Consider the following 23,058-nt stretch of genomic DNA (forward strand, 5'->3'; position numbering starts at 1 on the left):
CCACCAGGTCTCTCTATTTTAAAAGTACTTCATATGTCATTTGAAAGGAGAATTTTACCTTTAGATTCAAATTCATGATATTGCTGCTAAGCATAAAAAGAATAATATACTTAGAGAATGTTCTTTTTAACAACACTATCTCAGTTGGTATTAGAAGGCAGGTCCTACTAAAATATTTTCAAGATGTTTTTCTAAAGACTTCAAGAAATTTGACTTGTTAAATACTTTATATAAAGGATTTTTCTTCCTTAGTAAATGAGGTGATGATATTATTAATAAATTTCACCAGGGAATAATAATAGGAGGCAGTGTAGCGTTAGATTTTAGGGAATGCCTGACTTGGATCCATGCTGAGTGTTAACTCATGAGAGGGTTGTGTCTAAAAGCTCATGTCTAAGTTAATTGTTTGGAACTTAAAACCCTGATATAAATTGGTGAAGCTCATGGCCCAGATGAGTCTAGCTATGCTGTTCCAAACTTGAAGCATTATTAAAGGTATTACTTAAGAAATACCATTCTAGAGTTGACAATATTGTTTCTTTTTCCATACTCCAAAGGGGAAGGAGCTGTCGATACTCCAGGTATCAGTATCTCTTGATTTCTGTCTAAGGCATATTTCCATTGTGTGAATGGATCGAGTCTGGGGGGCCAGGGGTTACCTTTATGGTTATCACAGTACGTTGTGAAGCAGGACAGTTGTCTCACTAAAGGCCCTGAACTTAGATTTCCCCACACCATTAATATATAAGGATGTATATAAGTCAGGGACTATTTGGGTATGGCTTGAGGAAGGTAGACATTATTAGGTAGATAGTGTAGTTAAAGCCAGTCAATTATGATGTCTAGTTAAAACTTATGCTGAAAGTAGTTAAAACTTCAGAATTAAATATTTTGAAAATTATTAAAGGCACTTAAGGGCAGTCAGGGAAGCAAGGAGTACTTGGTGGGGGTGAAGAGCAAGTGAAGTGGCCACCATAGCCATCTTCCATCGAGAGGGGGTTTGTTAAACTGGATGAACTGGAGTCTCTGTTATCGTGGCCATTTGGGGCTTAAGGCCCTTCCTAATGTGGGAAGTCCAATAGGATACCCCTCAGAACCAGGCATGCCAAAGGGATTCAAGGGAAACTGATTGTCTCAAACATTGGAGCAGAGTTAATCCTCCTGGAGGATTCATAACTACAAGCCACATCTCACCTGGGTGGTCTGAAAAGTTTCAAGCTGAGAATTTAGTATCAGAGGGTTCTGAACTGGTAGTGCTCCTTAGACTTCTACTGGCAATAAATGAATATCCTCTCCAGAGAACTCAGCTTCCTTTCAGATCTCACTAAATTTCCACATATGAAGCTCCAAGGATCAGGTAACAAAAGGAAATCACCACACGTGGAAGAAAAGAAGGGACCATAAATTAGAGCCAGCAGAAAAAAATCAGATAGTAGAATCAGACCCACAAAGGCTGCAGAGATTGGAATTATCATAAACAGAATTTAAAATAGGTATGTTAAATATATTTTAAGAAATTAAAGAGAGGCTTAAAACACAAGTTGAGAAAGCAGATTTAAAAATAACCAAAAAGAGCTTTAGAAATAAAAGTAATATAAATTGAAAACTAAATGTTTAGCTTTAACAGAAGATGAGACAAAGCCAGGGAAAGAATTAATGAAAAGGAAGATACCATATGAGGGGTGAGATAGAGGGAGGGGATATGGGGACACATGTATGCATGTGCCTGATTCACTTTGTTGTACAAAAGCAACTAACACAGTATTGTGAAGCACTTATACTCCAATAAAGATCTATTAAAAAAAGATCTTTGTGAAATTATCCAGAATTCTGCCTAGAATGATAAAGAAAAAGAAATTACGAAAGAGATGTTAAGAGAAATGGAGGGTAAAAAGAGAACATGTGTATAATCAGAGTCCCAGAAGGAAAGAGGAGAAAGGATGGGGTTCAGAATTTCCCAGAACGGATGAAAATCACCAGTCCAGGGTCAAGAAATGCAAAGAAATCAAGAAGGATGGATTAAAAAAAATCTGCATCTCAATGCTTCATAGCGAAACTAGAAGTCTAAAGACAAAAAATCTTAAAAGCAGAGAGAGAAGGCAGATTACACTTCAAGATTACTTTCAAAATTCACATTATAACTAGAGATGCTAGAAGACAGTGTAATGGTATTGCAAATGTACAGAAAGAAATGTCAATTTAGAATTCTTTATCAGTGAAGATATTTTTCAAGAGTGAGGGTGAAATACATACATTCCTCACCCAAACAAAAAGTGAGAGAATCAGTCAGCACCTATGGCATGTATTTTAGGCAGAAGGAAGGCAATCATAGATGGGACATCTAAGATGGAAATAAGAAAGAAGAGCAAACTAAGTGGTAGATGTCTGGGTAAATCTAAACAAACATTGATATAAAACAAGAGTATAATACAACATAAATAATGTATTGTCGTTTTGGAGGGTATTTTAAAGGTCCTTGTGTTGTCTGGGAGAAGGTTCAGGTAGTGATAAACTTTGGACTTAATCAGATAAATTTGCCTGTTAAAATTTCCAGGATAATCACTAGATGAATAGGAACAGAGTACATAACTTACAACTAGAATAGGGGAGAAGTGGAAGCATTAAAAAAAAAAATCAATCAATCCTAAAGAAGGAAAGGTGAGAGAAAAAAACCACAGATCCAGAGAAGACAAATGGAAAGTACAACATTAGATGGCAGAAATAAATTCAAATATGTCAGCAATTATAATACATGCACTGGTCTAAAAGCCCAATCTAAGAGTCAGTGATTATCAGACTAGGCTGAAAGCCAAAAGTAACATTTGTTAGCTAAATCTACACATAATGATTTAGAAGGCTTTGATGTAATAGGATGAAAAGAGAGTTACTAATACTAGGTAAACACTAATCAGAAGAAAGCTGTTTAGATACTAAGGCAAAAGCATTGCTAGAATTTAAGAAAGTCACAACATAATGATAAGTTTACCAGGCAGATATAATAATTATAAACTGGCTTGCATATTACAACACAGCCCCAAACTATATAAAGCAAAAATTGAAAGAACTTCAAATTGAGATAGACAAATCCACCGTCACATTAGGAGATTTCAAGTCATCTCGTCCATTAATTGAATTGTGTCAACTGTGATGCAAATCCAGTAAGAGGAGATGTCAACAACACAATCATAATATTTGATCAAGGACATATTTTTATTTTTATTTAGTTATATTTTGGCTGTTTCGCATCGCGCGGCTTGTGGGATGTTAGTTCCATCGACCAGAGATTGAACCTGGGCCCACAGCAGTGAAAGTGCTGGGTCCTAACCACTGGGCCACCAGGGAATTCCCAAGGACATATTTTTATGTATATTCTTTACAAACACACACAGAAAACTAAAATAAGCTCAAAAGATTTTAAGATTATTAGCTTATAAACTATGTTCTTTGACCACATGCAGACTATGTCCTTTGATGACTGTAGTCCTGAAATACGTTAACATCAATAGTCAAGTAGGAAATATTACTGCTGAAATATGATCTTAGGAAGATCTAATACCAATTTGAAGACTTGCCCTTTGTCGAGTTCTCTACCACTCATGTCAGAAGTTCTAAAACTGCTAAACTTATACCATGGGTTTCAATAAACATCTCACCAAGATAATTGTATACAAAATTCTTTTTTCAGTAATTTTAAACAAATCATGCAAATTGTGTCCATCTGTGTTTCTATCCCTTTTACCTCAGTAATATCTGAATAGATGAATAAACCTCTTCATCATGGTCAGCCTAAAAGCCAGTTTAAAAAGATTTGTGTGTGCATATGTAGTATTTCCTCTTCATATACTTAAAGTAAATTTAAAAAATTATATTGTGCAGGGGTATGACTGTCACTTAAATCTCAACAAATGGTTGGAGAAAACAGTTGTATTAATAGTTCCTCACCACAAATTAAAAACTCCTGATGCAGGCAGCCCAGGTAGGGTTCCTTTCTTTGGAGAAGAATTAAATATAATGAAAGTAGAAGTCTGAGAAATTTAGTGACACTTGGAGCAGAAGTGGTTTTTGAGTTTACAGATTTTTTTCCAAGGCTTTGGACTATGGTAACTTCTTATGTAGAAAAGAGTGTTATTTGGGAAAAAAATTTTGTGGTGTATGTTGCCTCATTGTGAAACTGAAATCCACAGAATGGTTTCTCAATAGAGCACACAATTAGTAGCACTTTTAAATTTGAACATCATATCATTCATGTGATACACAAGTAGTAATTCCCATTTTACAAATGTAGGAACCAAGAAACTGAGTGTCTCACCCCAAGTGAAGCTATGACAACACATTATGCTAAAATATAACTTTTTTGTTTCCCCATTATGTCCTGTCCTCATTATAAGTTATCGGGTCTGACTATGCAATATATCTTGTTCTGTTGACCAAGTAACAGCCTATCTTTGGTAAGAACGTTTGAGATCGGTATAACTGAGTTTAATTTTAGGTTCTTGATTCTAAATTCTTTACTTAATTCCCAAGACTTCCTGTTTAACTTGTATGTCTCATGACTCACACTCTATACATACCACATTTGGTTTCCTCTCATCCTCTTACCTTTTACGTGAATAAAGTCTGAAGCAGCCCCTATTTGGATGAAAAACACTGAAGCCATGTGTCAAGGGTGGTAACGTGTGGGAGAAGCCTTCTTGGGAAGGTCTCTGCGTTAACAGCCCAGCCCTGGACGGCCTTTCGCACGTCCATCCTAAGACTACTTCTAGCTCTGTTCTCACCCCAGGGAGAGAGGCGGTATAGGGTAGACCTGGTCTGAAATCCAGCTTGGCCATCACCCCGGGGTTGGTTTGGCCCGCTTCTGCATCTGTGAGATGCTGGTGAAAGTGTCTGTCATGTAGAGTGACCGCAAGCGCTGGGACGGTGCATACCAGCTGCTCCCACGTACCCCAGGGCTCTGAACACTGCAGCTCTTTGTACAAGCCCCTCTGCCCTCGGGCCGCCGTCCAGCCCTGAGCTCCCTGGCTGCCCTTTCACGAGGCCTGTCCCTTCGTGGGTGTGTCCCCAGGTGAGTGCTTGGCCGTGCGGCGGCCTGTGGTGGGGGAGGTCTGTGTCCCCGATGTGCAAGCAAGTGGAGCACTGTTATTTGGCTGCTTGGCAGGGCTCTTGAGCAGGTGCAGGTCCTAACCTTCCCGACTCCAGAGGGGGCGGCTCTGGAATCGGAGGTAACCAGGCCCAGCTGAAGCCGAGCGGCACCTGGAGCTCCGTCCGGGTTTGCAGCCTGACAGCAATGAAACGCACCAGCCTACGCAGGGTCGAGCAAACACGGGCAATTGGTGCTCCGGGCGCACGCGGGGTGGAGCACAGGGCGAGTCCAGGTGCTTCGTCAGGTTCTTAGCTTTCCGCGGGCTGCAGCCCTGACGCCCCGAGCCTGGGCCGGCCCCGGGGAGGCAGCCGGCCGGTCCGGCGCTCAGGACGCGGGGCACTTGCAGTCTGGCCTAACAGCGGCCCGCGGGCCACCGGGCAGGCCCCTAGGGGGGCCCCCAGACGCCCGCCCACGGCCCGGCCCCCCGGCCCCCCCGCGGGGGCCGGCGGGCCGTGCGGCCCAGGTGAGGCGGTCCGGCTGCGGCCCCGCCCGCCGACTTCCTGGTTCGCTGAAGGTGCAGGCAGCGTGAGGCCGGCGCGAGGGGGCGGCGGGGGCGGCGGCCGCGCGGTCACCCGGACGTGGGGGCGGGGCGGGCGCAGCTCCACCGCCGGGCCGCGGCCGCCGGGCTCTGAGCGGCCGTTCCCGCGGCGGCCGGCGGGGCGGGGCGGCCCCCGCGACATGCAGCCATGGACTGCAGGACCAAGTGAGTGCGGGCGGCGGGCAGCGGCCCCTCCTCGGTACCCCGACCCCGGGCCCCAGGACCCCCGGGTCCCCGGACGGCCTAGGCCGCGGAGCCTGCGGGCGGCGGGGACGCGCGGCCCGACGCGGAGGCCTGGGCGCCGGCGCGGCCGCTTCGGGTCCTGGGCCGCGGGTCGGACGTGACAGCCGGGCGCCCGCGCCGCGCCGGGCCGCGCGGTGCGGGTGTGAGGTGTCTTCCCGGCGCGGTCCCAGGTCCTTCTTTTTACGCCTCTTCTTAGGACCTGAAAGGGGCCCCCCGTGTGCGGTAATACGGCCGCTGGTCCCTGCCAGAGGGTCTGGGAGGCTGGGTGGGCGGTGGTGGTGTTTTGATGTGTTGGCTCCGGTACCCACCAGGGGAGGCTTTTCTTTGGGAGACGAATTAGGCAGAAAGCTATTTGTGTTAAGTGTGGTGATTTTCTTTTGGGTACCTTAGAGGCATGAGTTTTATATTTTGCTACAGAAACTTAGTTTGCAAAGAATTCCATTTTTCTTCTCTTCCCCCGCCCCCCTTAACCCTCCCTTCCTCCGAGTTTAAAATCGTGAATATCGTGTATTTTTCTTTTAGCGTGAAAGGCCTTTAAAATTTCCCAGTATAATAGAATCGATATTTACTATTTACACTTGAGAGATCCTAAAGACTATTACGAAAATAGGAAAATTGTGTGATTTAGAATTGTTTTCTTCAGTGTTTGATATCTTGCGGGGGGTGGGTTGCTAGGTGCATGACGTGAAAAGTGGACCTTTTGACCTGAACCGGCTTAGGAGGGAGGGTCACCTGACTGAGGGTCCAGGTTGATTATTCCCATTGAAGCAAGTGAATCGTGGGAGGGCTGAGGAAACTTCTATTTGCAAATAAATTTATGTGGGTTGTCGCTTCCTATGTTTCTAGATTCTTGTAATAAATTTTTTAAAAATCAAATGTTTATTTAGAAGCCAAAGCTGCCATTAGTTTCTTGAAGGAAGTGCATATTACAAACAGCCAGTGCACACAAAGACACTAAGGTCTCCTTGGCAGGAATAACTGAAATATATTAACACTTTGATCACATGGACTTTGTGGTATCAGACTTTGACCTTTTATCTTCTGGCAGAAAGAGATTAAAACAGAACTAAGTTTAAAAAAAAACCCAGAACTATGTTTTTAAAACAGATGTCTCAGTAGGTTTCAATTTGCTTTTTGAAATAAAGCAGAGACTATGTTGAATGTATGAGCAGTTAGTGAAGATGTGGATAACTCTTGAATGAAGCAAAGCGTCACTGTTCTTAGTGATAAAATCCAAGTATTGAGGCAGATGTCCAATTTCCCCAAAGATAACTGATGTAAAATAAGGCTTTTTTTGGTTGGCCTTGGAGGCTATGTTTAGTTTGGCACTTTAAACATGCTTATGTGCTGTAATTATTATATCTCAAGAAAAGTATGTGCGAAGTATTGCATTTAAGGAACATTATGAATGACTCATGGTGCTCTAGAACATGGCAGGTGGAACCAGGTGTTCATTTACACCTGTATTGCAAGTCCTTTGAAGAAAGCTGGAGAACCTGCTGTCAAACTCTGCTGGCAGGGAAAGGTAGAGACACTTAGGAACGTGCTGGCTTTCCGGTTTTGATTCAGTAAGATAAAGGCAATGCTTTATATTTATACAGCACTTAATACTTTATAAAGTACTTCCACTTGTATTATTTGATTTGTAATCCTCACCATTATTATTCTTTGAAGCGAACAGGGTACTTTATAGGTAAGAAAACAGGCTCAGAGGTTAAATGTTTTGCCCCAAGACTCCAGACTCCTAAGCCTCAGGGTTCTTAAGTTGCTGAACTAGGAAAACACTTTACTTCTTCTACGCTGTGGTCATGTAGTTATATGGAACATACTGAGACAAGAACGAGATTAATTTTTAGAGTTAAGAAAATATAAACTTTGTTATAGGAGATAAAAATAACAAAGTTCTTTTTCTTTTAGGGAAAATCCAGACAGAACTTTTGACTTGGTATTGAGAGTGAAATGTCATGCCTCAGAAGATGAAGGTATGTGTGTTTGCTAATTCAAAACAAGCGCTATTGTTGTAGACGACCAGAACGTGGTGGCATCAGGATCGTACTGAATTAAATGTGTATTCTGTGTCTAGTGTCTCAAGTTCTGGTAATAAAATAGATGCTAAGTCTTTGCCACGAGGTGGTAGCAATCGAGAATGTTATCTGTGCAGCTTAAATTTCAGGTGTATGTAAAGGCCATGTAACTTAGAACTTAACTTTACCATTGGTTGATGAAGTTATTGTTAGTTTTGGTGGAAGGGCATGCCTTTTCATTTTTCTTTTGAAAATTCAGCTCCTTTTTTAAATGCTAGCAAAAAATTTCTCGCCTGTACAAATGGGAGCCGCACCAGTTCCCTTCTAATGTTTCCCAAATGCAGAATGTGAACTGAGTACCCGCTCCATGGGGTTCGCTCCGGGAGCCTAGGACTTTCACGGGGAGGTAAAGAGTCATGGGACATTGGTAGGAGTGTAAAATGGTTCAGGCTCGTGAAAAACAGTGTGATGGTTCCTCAAAAAGTTAAAAATAGAATTTCCATATGATCTAGCAATTCAACTCCTAGGTATGTACCCCAAAGAACTGAAAACAGGTATTCAGACAAATACATGTACACGCATGTCCACAGCAGTGCTACTGACAATAGCCAAAAGGTGGAAACAGCACAAAGGCCCATCAGTGGATGAACAGATAAACAAATTGTGGTTTATACATGCAACGGAATATTATTCAGCCATAAAAAGGAATGAAGTGCTGATACATGCCACAATGTGGATGAACCTTGAAAACATTTATGCTAAGTGAAAGGGGCCAGATATAAAAGGTCACATATTGTTATGATTCCATTTATATGCAATATCCAAAATAGGTAAATAGGTTGCCAGGGACTGAGGGGAGAAGGAGATGTGAAGAAACGTTTAAATGGGTAGGAGGTTTTATTTTGGAGTGATGGAAATGTTTCAGAATTAGATAAAGGTGGCTGGGATTGTACCATACCGTGAATGTACTAAATGCCATTGAATTGCACACTTTAAAATGGTTAATTAAAAAAACAAAAAACCAAAAAACAATCATGGGACATTACTTGGAAGGGTTTCAGCTGTCAGTTCTATATAATTTCCTGAAAGGACAAGAACACTTTAGGATCATGAATTTTTGTCAGTTTCTCCCTTACTTTTATCCTGCGTGCGTGCGTGCGTGCGTGTGTGTGTGTGTGTGTGTGTGTGTGTCTGTGTGTGTGTGTGTTTGTGTTGGGTGGTGGAAAAGAGTAAGGGACGACGTCTCTTCTTGCTCATTTCCTTCGTATTGTGCCCTCGGGCGATATGCTTTCATGGATATCTCCAGTGTATGATTTCACTGCCAGTGTACTTAGACCCCAGACAGCTTGATGATTCAGTGTGGAATTTTTGTCCAGGCTAGTTGTCCACTCTCAAGTCTTGGTGGAAAGTCTCTCAACACTCTTAGCTCCTGAAACCAGCCAGCAGTTATATGCTCCTAAGCAATTTGGAGCTGCACACCTTAAAATAGAGGAACCTAACCCAGCTGTGGTGAAGTGGGCCTGGCTAATTTTAGGTAGGAAGTCAGACACCTTCCTGGCTCCCCCAGCCCTGCCTGCTGCACTTAGGCCCATGTGAGTTGCAGCTGTGGTCAGGTTTTTCCCCAGGCGGGGACTGATCGTAGGTTGTACGTGAGCTTTCTCCGATTAAAAAGGTAATCTTTTGTTGTCCTATATGTATTAACATTGGTCTGTTTACGTTCTTTCCAGGCCCAAGTAAGTTCCCTTTGAAGACTCCAATGGATACGTTATTATTATTATTTTTAGCTCCAATTTAAATCTGTTCTTATAGTATATTTGATATGAATAAATCTTCACAGTACCTACCATAACATCAGCTAAGGTGTGTGAAGTAGTGCTGACCTGATGTGTTTGTAAAACAGGCTAAATTCCTTTGGCAAACATGGTTTCTCTGTAATTTTAAATGCATGCTAATGTGATCTTGATGAAAGCATGGACCTATCTTATGGAACACCCGCTCTGTGCGTGTGTGAGAGGGATTCGGACTTCCCATGCAGACTCCTGCGCGGTTTACTCCTTTCTTCCGCCCTCTGCCTTTTTTCCATTTTTCAGGAACTGGTCATTGCAGTTGGTATCTTTTACTTCTGCCCTTCTTTTATTACCTTCTTGCTTTTTTGCTGTTGTTATTGTTAAATCGCTACTCATCAGAAACATCTTCATTTGTATTTTAACCATTTATCCAGCATGATGAAGTTGGAAATATAATAAATGGTTAAAATAAGCACTTTGGCTTCTCTGTAGGGTGCAATTAATCCATTCTACCCACGTATGCCATTAAAATGGCTCATTGGCACCAAATTCAAAAGATTTTTTAAAAAGCTAAATTCAACTAACTATGTAAAAAGCATTAACAACTGTTCTTTTTTGATTGTGACTTAAATTTATGAATATAACTAACATTTTAGGGCCTAACAAGTTACACTTTTTATGCTCTAAAAAGTGATGCTACTGTATAACTAAAATTTTATGTCAAATTGAGAGTTTGATGTTTCTAAATTTTTTTTGTTAGTTTTCTATTGTATTGATAAATATTGAAGGGCAAAATGTCCAGAAATTATTAAAATAAGTTATTGGAATATTCTTATTTAACTGTCAATGAAACCTATTTATCTAATGAGTCTCATATACGTATCAGTTTGTTTAAAGTAGGATACGGTTTTTTTGGCTAACATTTACGTGAACATGGATGATATTCTTATGTAGTAACAGACCAATAAAACAAAATGTGTAAATTAGGATGTTTTAGGGTACAGATATAAAACCAATTTAAATAATAAGGAAACTTGATATTTCATAGGAGAGGAAGTCTAGAAGTAGGTCACCAGAGGCACAAACCCACGTCCTGTGCATCAGCAGGCGGACTCTCAACCACTGCGCCACCAGGGAAGCCCTGGTGTATTTTTTTTTTTTTTTTTTTTTGCGGTACGCGGGCCTCTCACTGCTGTGGCCTCTCCCGTTGCGGAGCACAGGCTCCGGACGCGCAGGCTCAGCGGCCATGGCTCACGGGCCCAGCCGCTCCGCGGCATGTGGGATCCTCCCGGACCGGGGCACGAACCTGCATCCCCTGCATCGACAGGCGGACTCTCAACCACTGCGCCACCAGGGAAGCCCCCCTGGAGTAGTTTTTTGATGACTATCTGTGTGATCCAGTAGAAAATATGATGCTCAGGGTAAACTTGGTTTATGCTAAGACTGGTCATATTACATTAAGATATTTGGCATGTTTCTTGTTTACTTATTAATAGAGAAGTTTTAACTTATTTATCCCAAATAATTTACGTCATAAATATCTTCAGAGACAGACCGTCGTTAACTGAGTTTTAGTTACGATTGGAAATGGCGGTGCTGAACTATAACTTGATACATCCGGCTCTGGTGAGGTGATGCTCATCATCTCATCTGTTGCTGTTTGGACTTGTTTCAAAGGCAGTATATTGATTTTTTTGAAAAGGACACATTTTAGAGCACATGTGAAGGGCCCCACAGATTGAAGCATTGCTGTGAGTGGGGTTGGTAGTGTTTCCTACCGCGTCCCCTTTGTGTTAGTGGATGGGGTTCTGGTGGTGTCCGCCCGGCTGGCTGGGGCGTCTCCTCGTGGATGTTTTCCTGGCAGGACAGCTTCCCTGGTAGCTTCTGCTCCAGCTCTCCGAGAGTGAGGTGCCAACATCTAGGTCTTAACGCTCTTCCTGTTGGGTTTCCAGACATTGCTGGCGCCCCTTTTCTTCTCTTTGCTGTCTTTCTTCTTCCCAGCCATCAGGGAAGTTCAGCCAGCAGGGTGGCCTCCCTTCGATTCTAATAGCAGAACTTATTGTAACCCGGCTGCCCCTGCTTTCCCCAGAGTGATTCAGGGAAGGGAATGCTCAGTAGAAGATGGGAGATGCGGCCTCTTGGGGTTTTCCTTCCAGGCAGTGGCCTTGGAGCTCCGCTTTCTCTTTCGTGTTGTTGGCAGTGCACCCCCAGCAGCAGGAGGGCAGTAGCCCCTACTTGTGTAGCGCTTCGTGCCACACACAGTTCTGGGTACTTTACACAAATGCTGAGGTAGGAAATGAAGAAACTGAAGCACAGAGGAATGAAGAAAACTTGCCCAAAGCAGTCTGGCTCCAGAGTCTGTATTTTAACCTATTGCCTTTTAATAGATTTGATATATGCATGTATATTTTAAATCTGCTGCCTCTGTCGCCTTTCAGTGTGCAGTAACTTCGCATCAGGAAATACTAGAGTATAAAATGTATGCGGTTCAGGTATTTTTTTTTAAAACAGGAATACAGTGTCTTCCTGGAAATTAATGAATGAAGTATATAATTCCACATAAAATAACTAGTGAGCTTTTTCCTTGTAGTGTTGATTCTGGCACTACTCTTTTTAGGATTTCCATCTCCGTATTTAGTGACTCTTTGATCTAACAGTTTTACTTATTAGTAGTGTTCAACACATCTTTTAGCAAGTCTTGTCTTCTTTATCCCTTTCTCTTTAGCTAGAATAATTTCTCTTAGGAGCAAATCCCTCCTTGCTACTGACTTTTCACTTTATCAGCCTGCCTATCCCAGTATCAGATTATGCGTCCTTCTGAGCTCTAGCTTATGTGAACAGTTTAACTGCCTCTTTTTTCTTAAATCAGAACCTTAGGCCAAAGAATCCTGCCTTGGTCTGTGTCCCCCATGCCCTGCAAATGAAAGGTACTTCTAAGCTCACTTTTACATTTGATGAGTTTTCGTCTATAGGGATACTGTTTACACAGATTCACAGCATTTTGCTTCTTCCTGTGTTTTAGCACTTACTGTGTTCTTCTAGATATGTCTAGTATAGTAATATAGAGACATGTAGATATAGCATAGCGTCTGCTTGCCCTGCTTCAAGGAAGCTCTTCAAGGACTGGGCCACAGCATAGTAACTGTATGTATCCTTAAGGAACAGTTTAGCACAGTAACTGGCATGTTTAGTGCATAGTTACAGAGTGAATAACAGAAATTGGACCGAGCATAGAGCCTGACCATTGGTTGGATGAATTCACAGAGGCTGCCCTTGTGGACGTGATCCTCAGTGTGTGCTGGTGGACAGTAGCAGGGACATTAGCGACCCGTGCCTTGGGTGGGGCTGTTTGGGGTCCCTGTGCTCACCCGCATCCCCCATTCAGGACCCACATCTGCCCGGCTCCCTCCTCACGTCACAGGATTTACTGGCACACGTGCTGTGTTTGTGCGTTTGTGGAGGCTGCCCTAAAGCCCGTTGACGCCCCTCCACACATGCCAAAACCCCGCGAAAACCTTAACAGTTGGAAAGTAGAACTTCGATGAGTCATACATACGATAGAATGGTCTAGGAGACTTTACAAATTGCCCAAGTGGAAAAAACCCTGTGAGTAAAACGCGGTTCCCCTGCTTTTGCTCTCGCTTTGTGTTCGTTAAGGAACTCTTGAGTCCCTCTCAGCCCACGTGCACTAGGATAAATTAGAGTAATCTTGAGTGAAAGTTTTAACTTTATATCCTACATTGTAGAAGAAAGCAAAACTTATTTTCTCATGGTTGCTAACCAGGGGCAAAGTTTAATGTGGTTCTTGAGGAGCATGTCTTTGAGATACACCGTTTTCGTTTTACGTCGAAGATATTGAGAACAGCTGTACTTTTCTGTTTGGCTCTGAGCATTACCTCCTTCACGCAGCTGCCTGCAGGGGAAAAAGCAAGTCACATTTCAGGGTTCAATATTTGTTGATTGTTACTTTGATAGGGATGTTGCAGAATTTATACTTTGGTAGTGTGATTGTAACTTCTCTCATTAGGTGCTTTTATTTCTTCACATGCTCTTTAATTTTGCTGCTTTCGTCCAAGGTGCCCTTTTGATTTTCCAGGTGAGTGACCCCGCCATTCCATTGGAGGTGAGACAGCTCCTCCAGGCGCTGTGCTCTCAGGCTGCTGTTTGGCCACTGCTGTGTTGCACGGTGCCATGAGTGTGTCCAGATTTTTTCTTGGAACTTCCTTGTTTTCTTGACTTTCAAGGTAATATGTTTCTGGTATACTTTTGATCATATTCTCTCATTTGGAGAGAATATTGAGATTATGATCAAATAATTTCCCTCTTTCTTTTCCTCCAAATTTTACTTTTCTACTTGCAAGTTAGAGGACAGTAATTTACCTTTAAAATATACAATTTCAAAGTGCATATACAGTATTAGCAGTAGACATTTTTGGAGTACTTTAAACAAGCAGCCATGGAATTATTTTAGATAACAATGAAAATCAAAGGGATTAAGGGTGAAATACGTTGTCAGTCAATTCCAAAAGAATCCGTCTTCTGTAGAAATAAGTTTTAATATTTAACATTCAAAAACTCTTCCCACTTTCAAACTCTTAGGCTTAATGCTAAAGGGATATTATGGAAACCAAGAGAGTTTTTTTTTAATTATTTTTTTTTCGAGCTAGGAAGCATTCAAGACAGCTTTTTTGTTTTTTTTGTTTGTTTTTAAAGAAGATGTTGGGGGTAGGAGTTTATAATTAACTAATTTATTTTTGCTGTGTTGGGTCTTCGTTTCTGTGCGAGGGCTTTCTCTAGTTGTGGCGAGCGGGGACCACTCTTCATCGCGGTGCGCGGGCCTCTCACTGTCGCAGCCTCTCTTGTTGCGGAGCACAGGCTCCGGACGCGCAGGCTCAGCGGCCATGGCTCACAGGCCCAGTTGCTCCACGGCATGTGGGATCCTCCCAGACCAGGGCTCGAACCCGTGTCCCCTGCATTGGCAGGCGGATTCTCAACCACTGTGCCACCAGGGAAGCCCTCAAGACAGCTTTAATAAACTCCTGAGATGCTGTGATGGTCTTATACCGTTAGGTTAAATGGTTTTCCTGCTGTATTTATTTTGGGCACAGCTAGACTCTTAGTTTACATAAATTAAGGATGTTAATTTATTCCAGGTGGTGGTTTGATTTTTATCTATGGAAAAGGATGTGTTGTTTTGCATTTCTGTGGTAGGTCAGTCCTCAGGCCTGGTTGGGGAACTTGGCAGAGATGCTCCTGAATTGATTTTCTAGAGGCATTTAGGAGGTTAGTACCGCCTGGGGTCTTAGGGCACACTGCAGAAGAGAACAGTAGAATTGTAGAACTGGAAGTTTCCTTAAAGAGCACCTGCTATAGCCCATTAGAGGGGCACCGCGTTGACACGTTTTCTGACTCCTGGAGCCCCTCTGGTCCCAGCACGCAGGTGCGTTGTCATCATGCCGCTCAGTGACCACACAGAGACTTGGACAGAGCATCACACAGGCCTCCCCCACCCCACGCACCTGGCTTTAAAATTACCCCTCTGCTCACCATTCTTCAAATCACAATTTCTTTAAGTAGGTAGTGTTGCTTAACGTATTTATCTGATTAAAGTAATTCACCGTGAGGTGTGAACAACTGGTAGACAGCCCTCAGGGGAGCATTTTAATTTTAAAGAAAGCCTTGCACACTTGAATTAATTAGAAAGATGCAACTTGCTATAGTGGAAAGATCTCTGAACTGAGGATCAAGTGCACCTCTGTCAGTTACTGGTTAGGTTACTCATTTCCCCCCATTTATATTGATACTCTGTTCGTAATTTGTGATTAACAGCTTTAATATGAGTGTAAGTATATTTAGAGTATTTGTTCAGTGAATTTCATTAAGACTTTTTTTTTTGGTTTATAAGTTCTCAGTTAATGAAATAAAGTTATATAGCATCATGGTTACGGAGCCTTATTTACCAATTAATTTTCTCTGATTAGGCTTCCAGTTAGATGTATTACAGAAACAGAAATAAAAACTATGTATCTAATTTATACAATGTGTCAGTAAATGTGCCAAGAGCCTACAAATCCTATTTATCTTCACTACAACCGTATGAAGTGGGGACTGTTATTTTCATAAAGATGAGGAAATGGAATCTCAGAAAGGTTAAATAATGTGCCCAAGTCACACAGCTGTAAGAGGTGGGACTGTAATTTGAATCTGTTTTTCTGATTCTAGAACCAGTATGCCGTGCTGCCTTTAAAATAATCGTCTTTTTCTAATAGCAGTGACTTTTCTTTGCAGCAATTTTAGAAAACCATCCTTTTAGACAATCCCTAGTTCCAGGCTTGACCAGAGTTGTTGTGATATTATATGAAACATTTTAACAAACGTCACTCAAAAGACGAAAATGGGAAGAAAAGTATAAACGACATAGGAAATATTCAGTCCCCTTTCATTCATTCAGTGTTTCTGAGTGGCAGTTATGTGTCAGACACAGATGCAAAGCAGTTGAGAAGGTGACATTCTCGGAGAGAGTGTGTCAGTTCCAAATCAGTGGCTGTAATCATGCTGCAAGGGCTGTGGTCGGGCTGGCACAGTGCCCAGCACCGAGTGTGAAAAGGGCGGCACCTCACTCTGGGTCATGGGGGCCATGGTGGGGGGTTCCTGATGGGATGTAGGGAGAGACAGATGTCTTGTCAGCTCTCAGCTGGGCACCAGGCAGTTATCTCTTTCCAAAGTTAGTTGTACTTCGTATTCAGAATCTTGTGTGAATAATTAAGAGTAAAGAATACATTGCTTTTGGTGTAAATATTTCGAACTAAGGAAGATGATTAAGAAGGACTCTCTCTGCTACAGTGTGATCTGCCTTGGCAGGGGACTGTTGGGCTTACTCAGAGCCCAAAACAGTGTCTGACCCAAAATATCTCTTCAGTGAGTATTTGCTCAGTTGTTGAAGCACTATTTTTAAGGTACTGAGATGGCTTTTACGGAAAAGGAATGAAAATTATGAAGGGTGTTGAGAGGTATTGCTATTAAAATCTTTTCTTTTTTAAAAATATAACAACTTTATCGAACAGGTGGTATTTGTGAAAGTGAAGCTACAGAAGTAGAAGATATAAAAAGAAGTTGATGAGTAATAATCCTTTTGATATTTGCCTCATGGCAGTTATATTGTATATTGAACTTGGTCTTTACTGTCCTGACTACGTGAACACTGGATTTTAGGTTTCTGAGGACAAGTGTCTCTTTGGATCTCTTGTAGATTTTTGGAAGGTGTCATCTGTATGGATGATGTTCAATAGTGACTTAAGTTATACTCTGTTATTAAGGTGAAATTAGTAAAAGGTTGTGCTGTATTTCCAATACCTATTTTAGATTTCTTAAATCTTTTAAAAAACTTTAATGTGTAGAACTTTGAAAGACTATAGATTTTTATTACCATAAGCAATAGGTGCTTTATTGAACTTTTTTTTTTTTTTAGTAGAACTGTTGATAAACCACAAACTCTGTAACTTAGTAGGCAGAACTGGTAAAGATCAGATAGAGCCTTTTCCTCTTTCAGTTCCGTCTTATCATTTGAATCTGAAAATAAAGCATAGAACTATCAGTTTAGTACATCTGATGGTCTTCTGCAAATGTGTAAGCGTCCAGAAATTAGTCATTTCAAAAATAATTTTGTCCTGGTTTGGTAGCAGAGATGCACCAGCATAAAGATATGTTTAGATATGTTTCATTTATCATTAATGAAAATTAAGCAGTCCTTTAAAATTTTGTAACCTGAGTAATTGTAAAATTTAGACTTCTTACTCTGATAAAAGATTATTTGAAACAGCATGAATTTGTGCAGAAAACATTGGTTGAAATGAAACACAAATAAGTTCAGAAGTGTGTTAATGTCCTCAAGGTCTGCACTTTAAAGATACATGGAAGTGGTTCAGGAAAGATTCTTAGGTGGCTTTCTTTTTTGAGATTCCTGTGTATTTTGGATATGATATTTGGAAGAGGAAGTCATGTAATATTTGGGGAATTTTTTTCAAGGTCTTGGTCATTGTTAGTCTTTTATATAAATTAAAATGGTATTTTGTATTTAATAATTATAAGCAATTAATGAGTTTACTTTTGGAAAATACTGCTTTATCTGTTTTTATTTTGTTCTTATTACCTCAGAGGACATGAGAACTAACTTTTGGAGTTGTCGTTTTGCTGTGTAATGTGTGATTGTGGTGATGAATATCTGCAGAATAATCATTGTGATAGTAAGGGGCAACACAGTTTCATCAAGATTATGTGTTGGTTGTGTTTACTGTGTACAGGTTTTGACATGGTGCAAAAGACATAGTAAGCTAAGAATTGTTATGTACAAAAATACTAGTTTTCAGTGGTTACTGTTGTGTTTGTTCATAACAGTGTTTACTCTAAAAAGTGGAAATATTAAAATGGAATATGACTTGCAAGCCAGAATTTTAATTTGTAAATATTTATTTCATTCTTAGCTCGATAGTTGAAGACATAAATGAATCTCCAGTATAACGCTTTTCATGTGGCATTGTTCTGCATTTGGTTTTTGACGCTGATGTAGCTGTCCGGAATTCCTTATGTAGCCATTATAAAGTCCACTCGCTTATAGTTTACTCAGTTTGGGAATTCATATAATCTCTTGGTAATTTTTTGACTCATTTCCCTTAGGTATTATCCAGATAGGCAATGACCATTTTGTTTATAGATGGGTATGGAAAGAAGAGTGGAGATGCCCCTCATATCAAGTTTTCTACCTTAAACCTTGTATCATATACCACTATTTTCTTCCTTGTGGTACATTCAAATGGTGGCCAGAGTATTGACAATGAGGTCACTGAACACTTCAGAACTGCCAGGCCATCTCAGTAGGACTGAGTTATATTTACCGTGGTTTACAGCTTATCTTTTCATGGTATTGTAGTTCTTTGAAAATGTATGATTCGTATTACCTTTAATATGTATGACAGATTTACCACATATAATTTATATTTACTTAACATAATTTTAAATTTGACTAGAATTCACCTTAGATATGGCTGAATTTAATTTGGTCATAACACAGAAATTATTTAGGCATTGTTATTAAGGGACTTATCGATTCATATTCTGAGTTACAGCTCTTAATTTTAAAGCTAGGCTTGAGGAGAGTGGACGGTGGGTGCTTTTGCTTGGCTTATGGGTTGGAGGAGGTGAGTAAGCTGGAGCTCAGTGGTCCCTGAGAGACGTCTTCTTCCCATACAGATGTTTACGGCCCATAGGGGCAGGGGTGCTGAATCTTCTACAAGCAAAGGAAAGGCCAGAGGCCCTGTTTCTGCTTCTGGGATCTGTAACCAGTAACTTGGCCCACTGAGGCCGGCGAGCTGTTTGCACACCTCATGCCACGGAGGTGTTAAATTCTGGAATTTGTATTTGCCTTGTTTCACTTTTACTTTTTGGCGTATGCCATGTTTATTCTTTCATTCCTTAGACATTTAATATTCTTATATTCCTTTGGACTGTTTTAACTTTAATTCTTTAGTTTGTAATTTTAATTTTTTTTTTTCTTTTCTTTTTTTTTTTTTTTTTTTTTGCGGTACGCGGGCCTCTCACTGTTGTGGCCTCTCCCGTTGCGGAGCACAGGCTTCGGACGCGCAGGCTCAGCGGCCATGGCTCACGGGCCCAGCCACTCTGCGGCATGTGGGATCCTCCCGGACCGGGGCACGAACCCACGTCCCCTGCATCGGCAGCGGACTCTCAACCACTGTGCCACCAGGGGAGCCCTAGTTTGTAATTTTACTTTTAATTGTACTTTGCTTTTGTTATTTTATATTCTTTTATTCAGTTTTTAAAAGGTTTTATTCCTCTTATTGTTTAACAAATCATTTAATGAAATTCTTTTGTTTGAAAAAGTTTTGTTCTTTCTTGTTTTGATACAGAGTGCCCTTTGGGCATTTTTTCTTTTTCTAATGAAGAGACAAGGAGAGTTAGTATAGGAGAGTGAATATTATTATTATATTTCCTTAACCTGATTATTTATTTATTTGCTTTCTTTGAATGAAAAATAAAAATAATATAATATAGCATAAGGTTTTCTTTTTTCTTCCAGTTTTATTGGGATATAATGGACATACAGCACTGTATAAGTTTAAGGTACCCAGCATAATGATATGACTTACATACATCATGAAATGATTATCACACCAAGTTTAGTGACCATTCATCATCTCGTATAGACACAAAATTAAAGAAAGAAAACAATATTTTTCCCTTGTGATGAAAAGTCTTAGGATTTACTCTCGTACCAGCTTGGTAACATACAGCAGTGTTGTTTGTGTTTTTCATGTGGTTCCTTACATCCCTCATATACTCACTTATCTTAAAACTGGAAGTTTGTGCCTTGTGACCACCTTCATCCAATTCTCCTTCCCCTGCTCCCTGCCTCTGGGACCACAAATCTGATCTCTTTTACTATGAGTTTGTTTTTGAAATATAATTGACCTACCACACTATGTTCGTTTCTGTTACACAGCATAGTGATTTGGTATTTATATACATTTCAAAATGACCACCAGGATAAGTTTAGTTACAATATGTCACCTACAGAGATATTACATAGTTCTTGACTATGTTCCCCACACCGTACATTTCATCCCCATGACTCATTTGTTTTGTAACTGGAAGTTTGCACCTCTTCATCTCCCTCCCCTAATCACCTATTTCTTACCACCCCCATCTCCTTCAACTACCTTTTGTTCTCTGTATCTGTAACTCTTTTTCTATCTCGTTATGTTTGTTCATTTGTTTTTCAGGTTCCACCTATAAGTGAAATCATACAGTACTTGCCTTTCTCTGCCTGACTTATTTCACTTAGCATAATACCGTCTAGGTCTATTCATGTTGTCACAGAGGATAAGATATTATTCTTTTTTTATGGCTAAGTAAATATTCCATGGTGTGCATGTATATTTACATATATATGTATATATATACACACACACACACACACACACACACACACACACACACACACCACATTCCTCTGTTGATGGACACCTGGGTTGCTTCCATATCATGGCTATTGTAAATAATGCTGCAGTGAACATAGGGATGCATATATCTTTTCTAATTAGTGTTTTTGTTTTCTTCAGATAAATACCCAGAAGTGGAATTGCTGGATTATGTGGTGGCTCTATTTTTAATTTTTTGAGGAGCCTCCATACAGTTTTCCAGAGTGGCTGCACCAATTTACATTCCCGCCAGCAGTGCAGGGGGGGAGGGTGAATATTATGAAAGGTAATTGTTGTGGAAACTCTCAGAGCAGACACACTCTACATAAAACTGATGCTTACTCTTTGATTGAATATGAATAGGTAGTTAAATCTCTGTTTCAAGGTGAACAGGAGTAAATGGGTCTGATGAGATGATTTTCTAAAAACCTGAAGTTTGGAATCCTCTTATGAATAAAACAGAATGTCTTACCTCACAGACGTCATGGTGGAATGGAAAGGTACTGGACTAAGGGTAGAAACATGGCTTTTGGTCCTGGCTTTGCTACTTCTTAGTTGTGTGACTTGGTAGAGTTGTTTAACTTCTTTTAATTTCACTTTTCACAGTTATAAAAAGTTTGCACTGCGTATCTCAAGAATTGTTATGAGAGTCAGATACAAAATGGCATGAAAGTGCTTTGTAAACTGCTGTAAATCACTATGTAGATGGAAACTTTTATTTGGTTTCTGTATCATGGTCGTAAAGTCTTTGAAAAAAGGCATGATCACTTCAACAGAAATCAAGTGTCAGTGATGAAGTTCCCTCCTATTTTGATGTGTGTGATCAACTTGGAAGAAAAGAATGAGAAAAGAAGGTGGTAAGGAAACCTCCCAGGCCCCCATTTAGTATTGCAGAAGGGTCAGACACTAGGAGGATGGAAGATGCCAGTGTATTTTGGGCTGATGAGTTAGTTTCACTTTGACAAGGACGTTTGTCAGAGAATACAGATGTGTAGTACTGAGTCTGACAGTACTCATTGAAAGGCTGGGTGGCATCTAGAGGGACTAAGCAGACCTTGGAAATCACAATGTGACCTTTCTTTACGCTCATTTTTGACATGCACTAACTTAAACAGGGAAGTGGGGATTCCATATATGTGTAAAATTTCAGACTTTGAAGAGTTAATATTGACAAGCTGGAAGGTTATCAGAATGGGAATAAACTAAGGGCCCACGTCTCTCAAGGAATGATAATGAGGTGAGAGTAAGGGTAACATTATGTAACTGTAGGGTTCTCAAAGGACGTGTTATCAGGTGGAGGTGCGGTGCAGTTCCTTAGGAGTTCTGTGTAAACTGATACTAAGCATTGCAGTGTGTGAGTGGTTAGACTATAGCAAATTCAGGGTCGTCCCGGTCATGCCATCACTCTTACTTATTTGCATTCCTGTATAACTTTCTGGAATGCATGCTAAAGGAATCCTATAGCTGTGGTGAGCATTAGAAGTTGTATGCATAGCACGGGCTAGCTTATCAATGCTACAGAATAGAATAAGCCACTGATTGGATAAATAACTAATGATCAAAAGTTGCTCCAGTGTTAATTACTTGAAAAACCTGTTCAGGCTTTTTAACAAAAATCTGGACTATGTGCCATAAGAGTGGGTTGTGGTTATGAACATCGTCTTTTATTCGAGTGATAATGGATAAAATTTGAGAACCACTGTGTTCAGATTTAAGTCCAGCAATTAACTTTGAAGCAGAATTGTTATATCATTGATATCAATCTCTTTTTATAGGCATTTTTATAAAGTTTATGAAGTTTACATTTTTTCAAACAAATTTAAGAGCATCCTGTATGTTCCTGAGTTCTCAGTAGCAGTGTTCTCAACCTTATTCATGTCATGACACATAGAAGATGACAGGGCTTCCCTGGTGGCGCACTGGTTGAGAGTCCGCCTGCCGATGCAGGGGATGCAGGTTCGTGCCCCGGTCCGGGAGGATCCCACATGCCGCGGAGCGGCTGGGCCCGTGAGCCATGGCCGCTGAGCCTGCGCGTCTGGAGCCTGTGCTCCACAGCGGGAGAGGCCACAACAGTGAGAAGCCCGCGTACCGCAAAAAAAAAAAAAAAAAAGAAGATGACAGCATTTGTATGGACATCTGGGCAGATGGACTTTATCAGTGGTTAGGAGGTATTTGGCCTGGGGCTCCCAGGGTTGAGGGGATCATTTTATTCCCACTCTTCTTTTAACCATGAGAGGGACACGGGGGGGGGATGTTCTCTTTATGGTTTCTTTGGTGAGAGGAGGGTCTGCTCTTTTATTCACTGCTGTTGATGCTAGCTAGTATGGTAGGACTC

The 23,058-nt window shown here is 41.0% G+C and overlaps 1 protein-coding gene across 3 annotated transcripts in view; it reads left to right on the forward strand.

The window, feature by feature from the left end:
* Positions 1-5,747: 5,747 nt before the first annotated feature.
* DENND1B (DENN domain containing 1B) overlaps positions 5,748-23,058 on the forward strand; it is a 260,094-nt gene continuing 242,783 nt past the window's right edge. For 2 of the 3 annotated variants that reach the window (XM_060126905.1, XM_060126890.1), the window contains exons 1-2: positions 5,748-5,843; positions 7,839-7,903. In XM_060126905.1, the coding sequence (XP_059982888.1) occupies positions 5,827-5,843; positions 7,839-7,903 (82 nt within the window). In that variant the 5' untranslated portion in view covers positions 5,748-5,826. Of the gene's footprint in view, positions 5,844-7,838; positions 7,904-23,058 lie in introns of those variants that run through there. The other variant, XM_060126894.1, reaches the window with a different exon arrangement.

The sequence above is a fragment of the Lagenorhynchus albirostris genome, chromosome 2, assembly GCF_949774975.1.
Source record: "Lagenorhynchus albirostris chromosome 2, mLagAlb1.1, whole genome shotgun sequence".
Lineage (NCBI taxonomy): Eukaryota > Metazoa > Chordata > Mammalia > Artiodactyla > Delphinidae > Lagenorhynchus > Lagenorhynchus albirostris.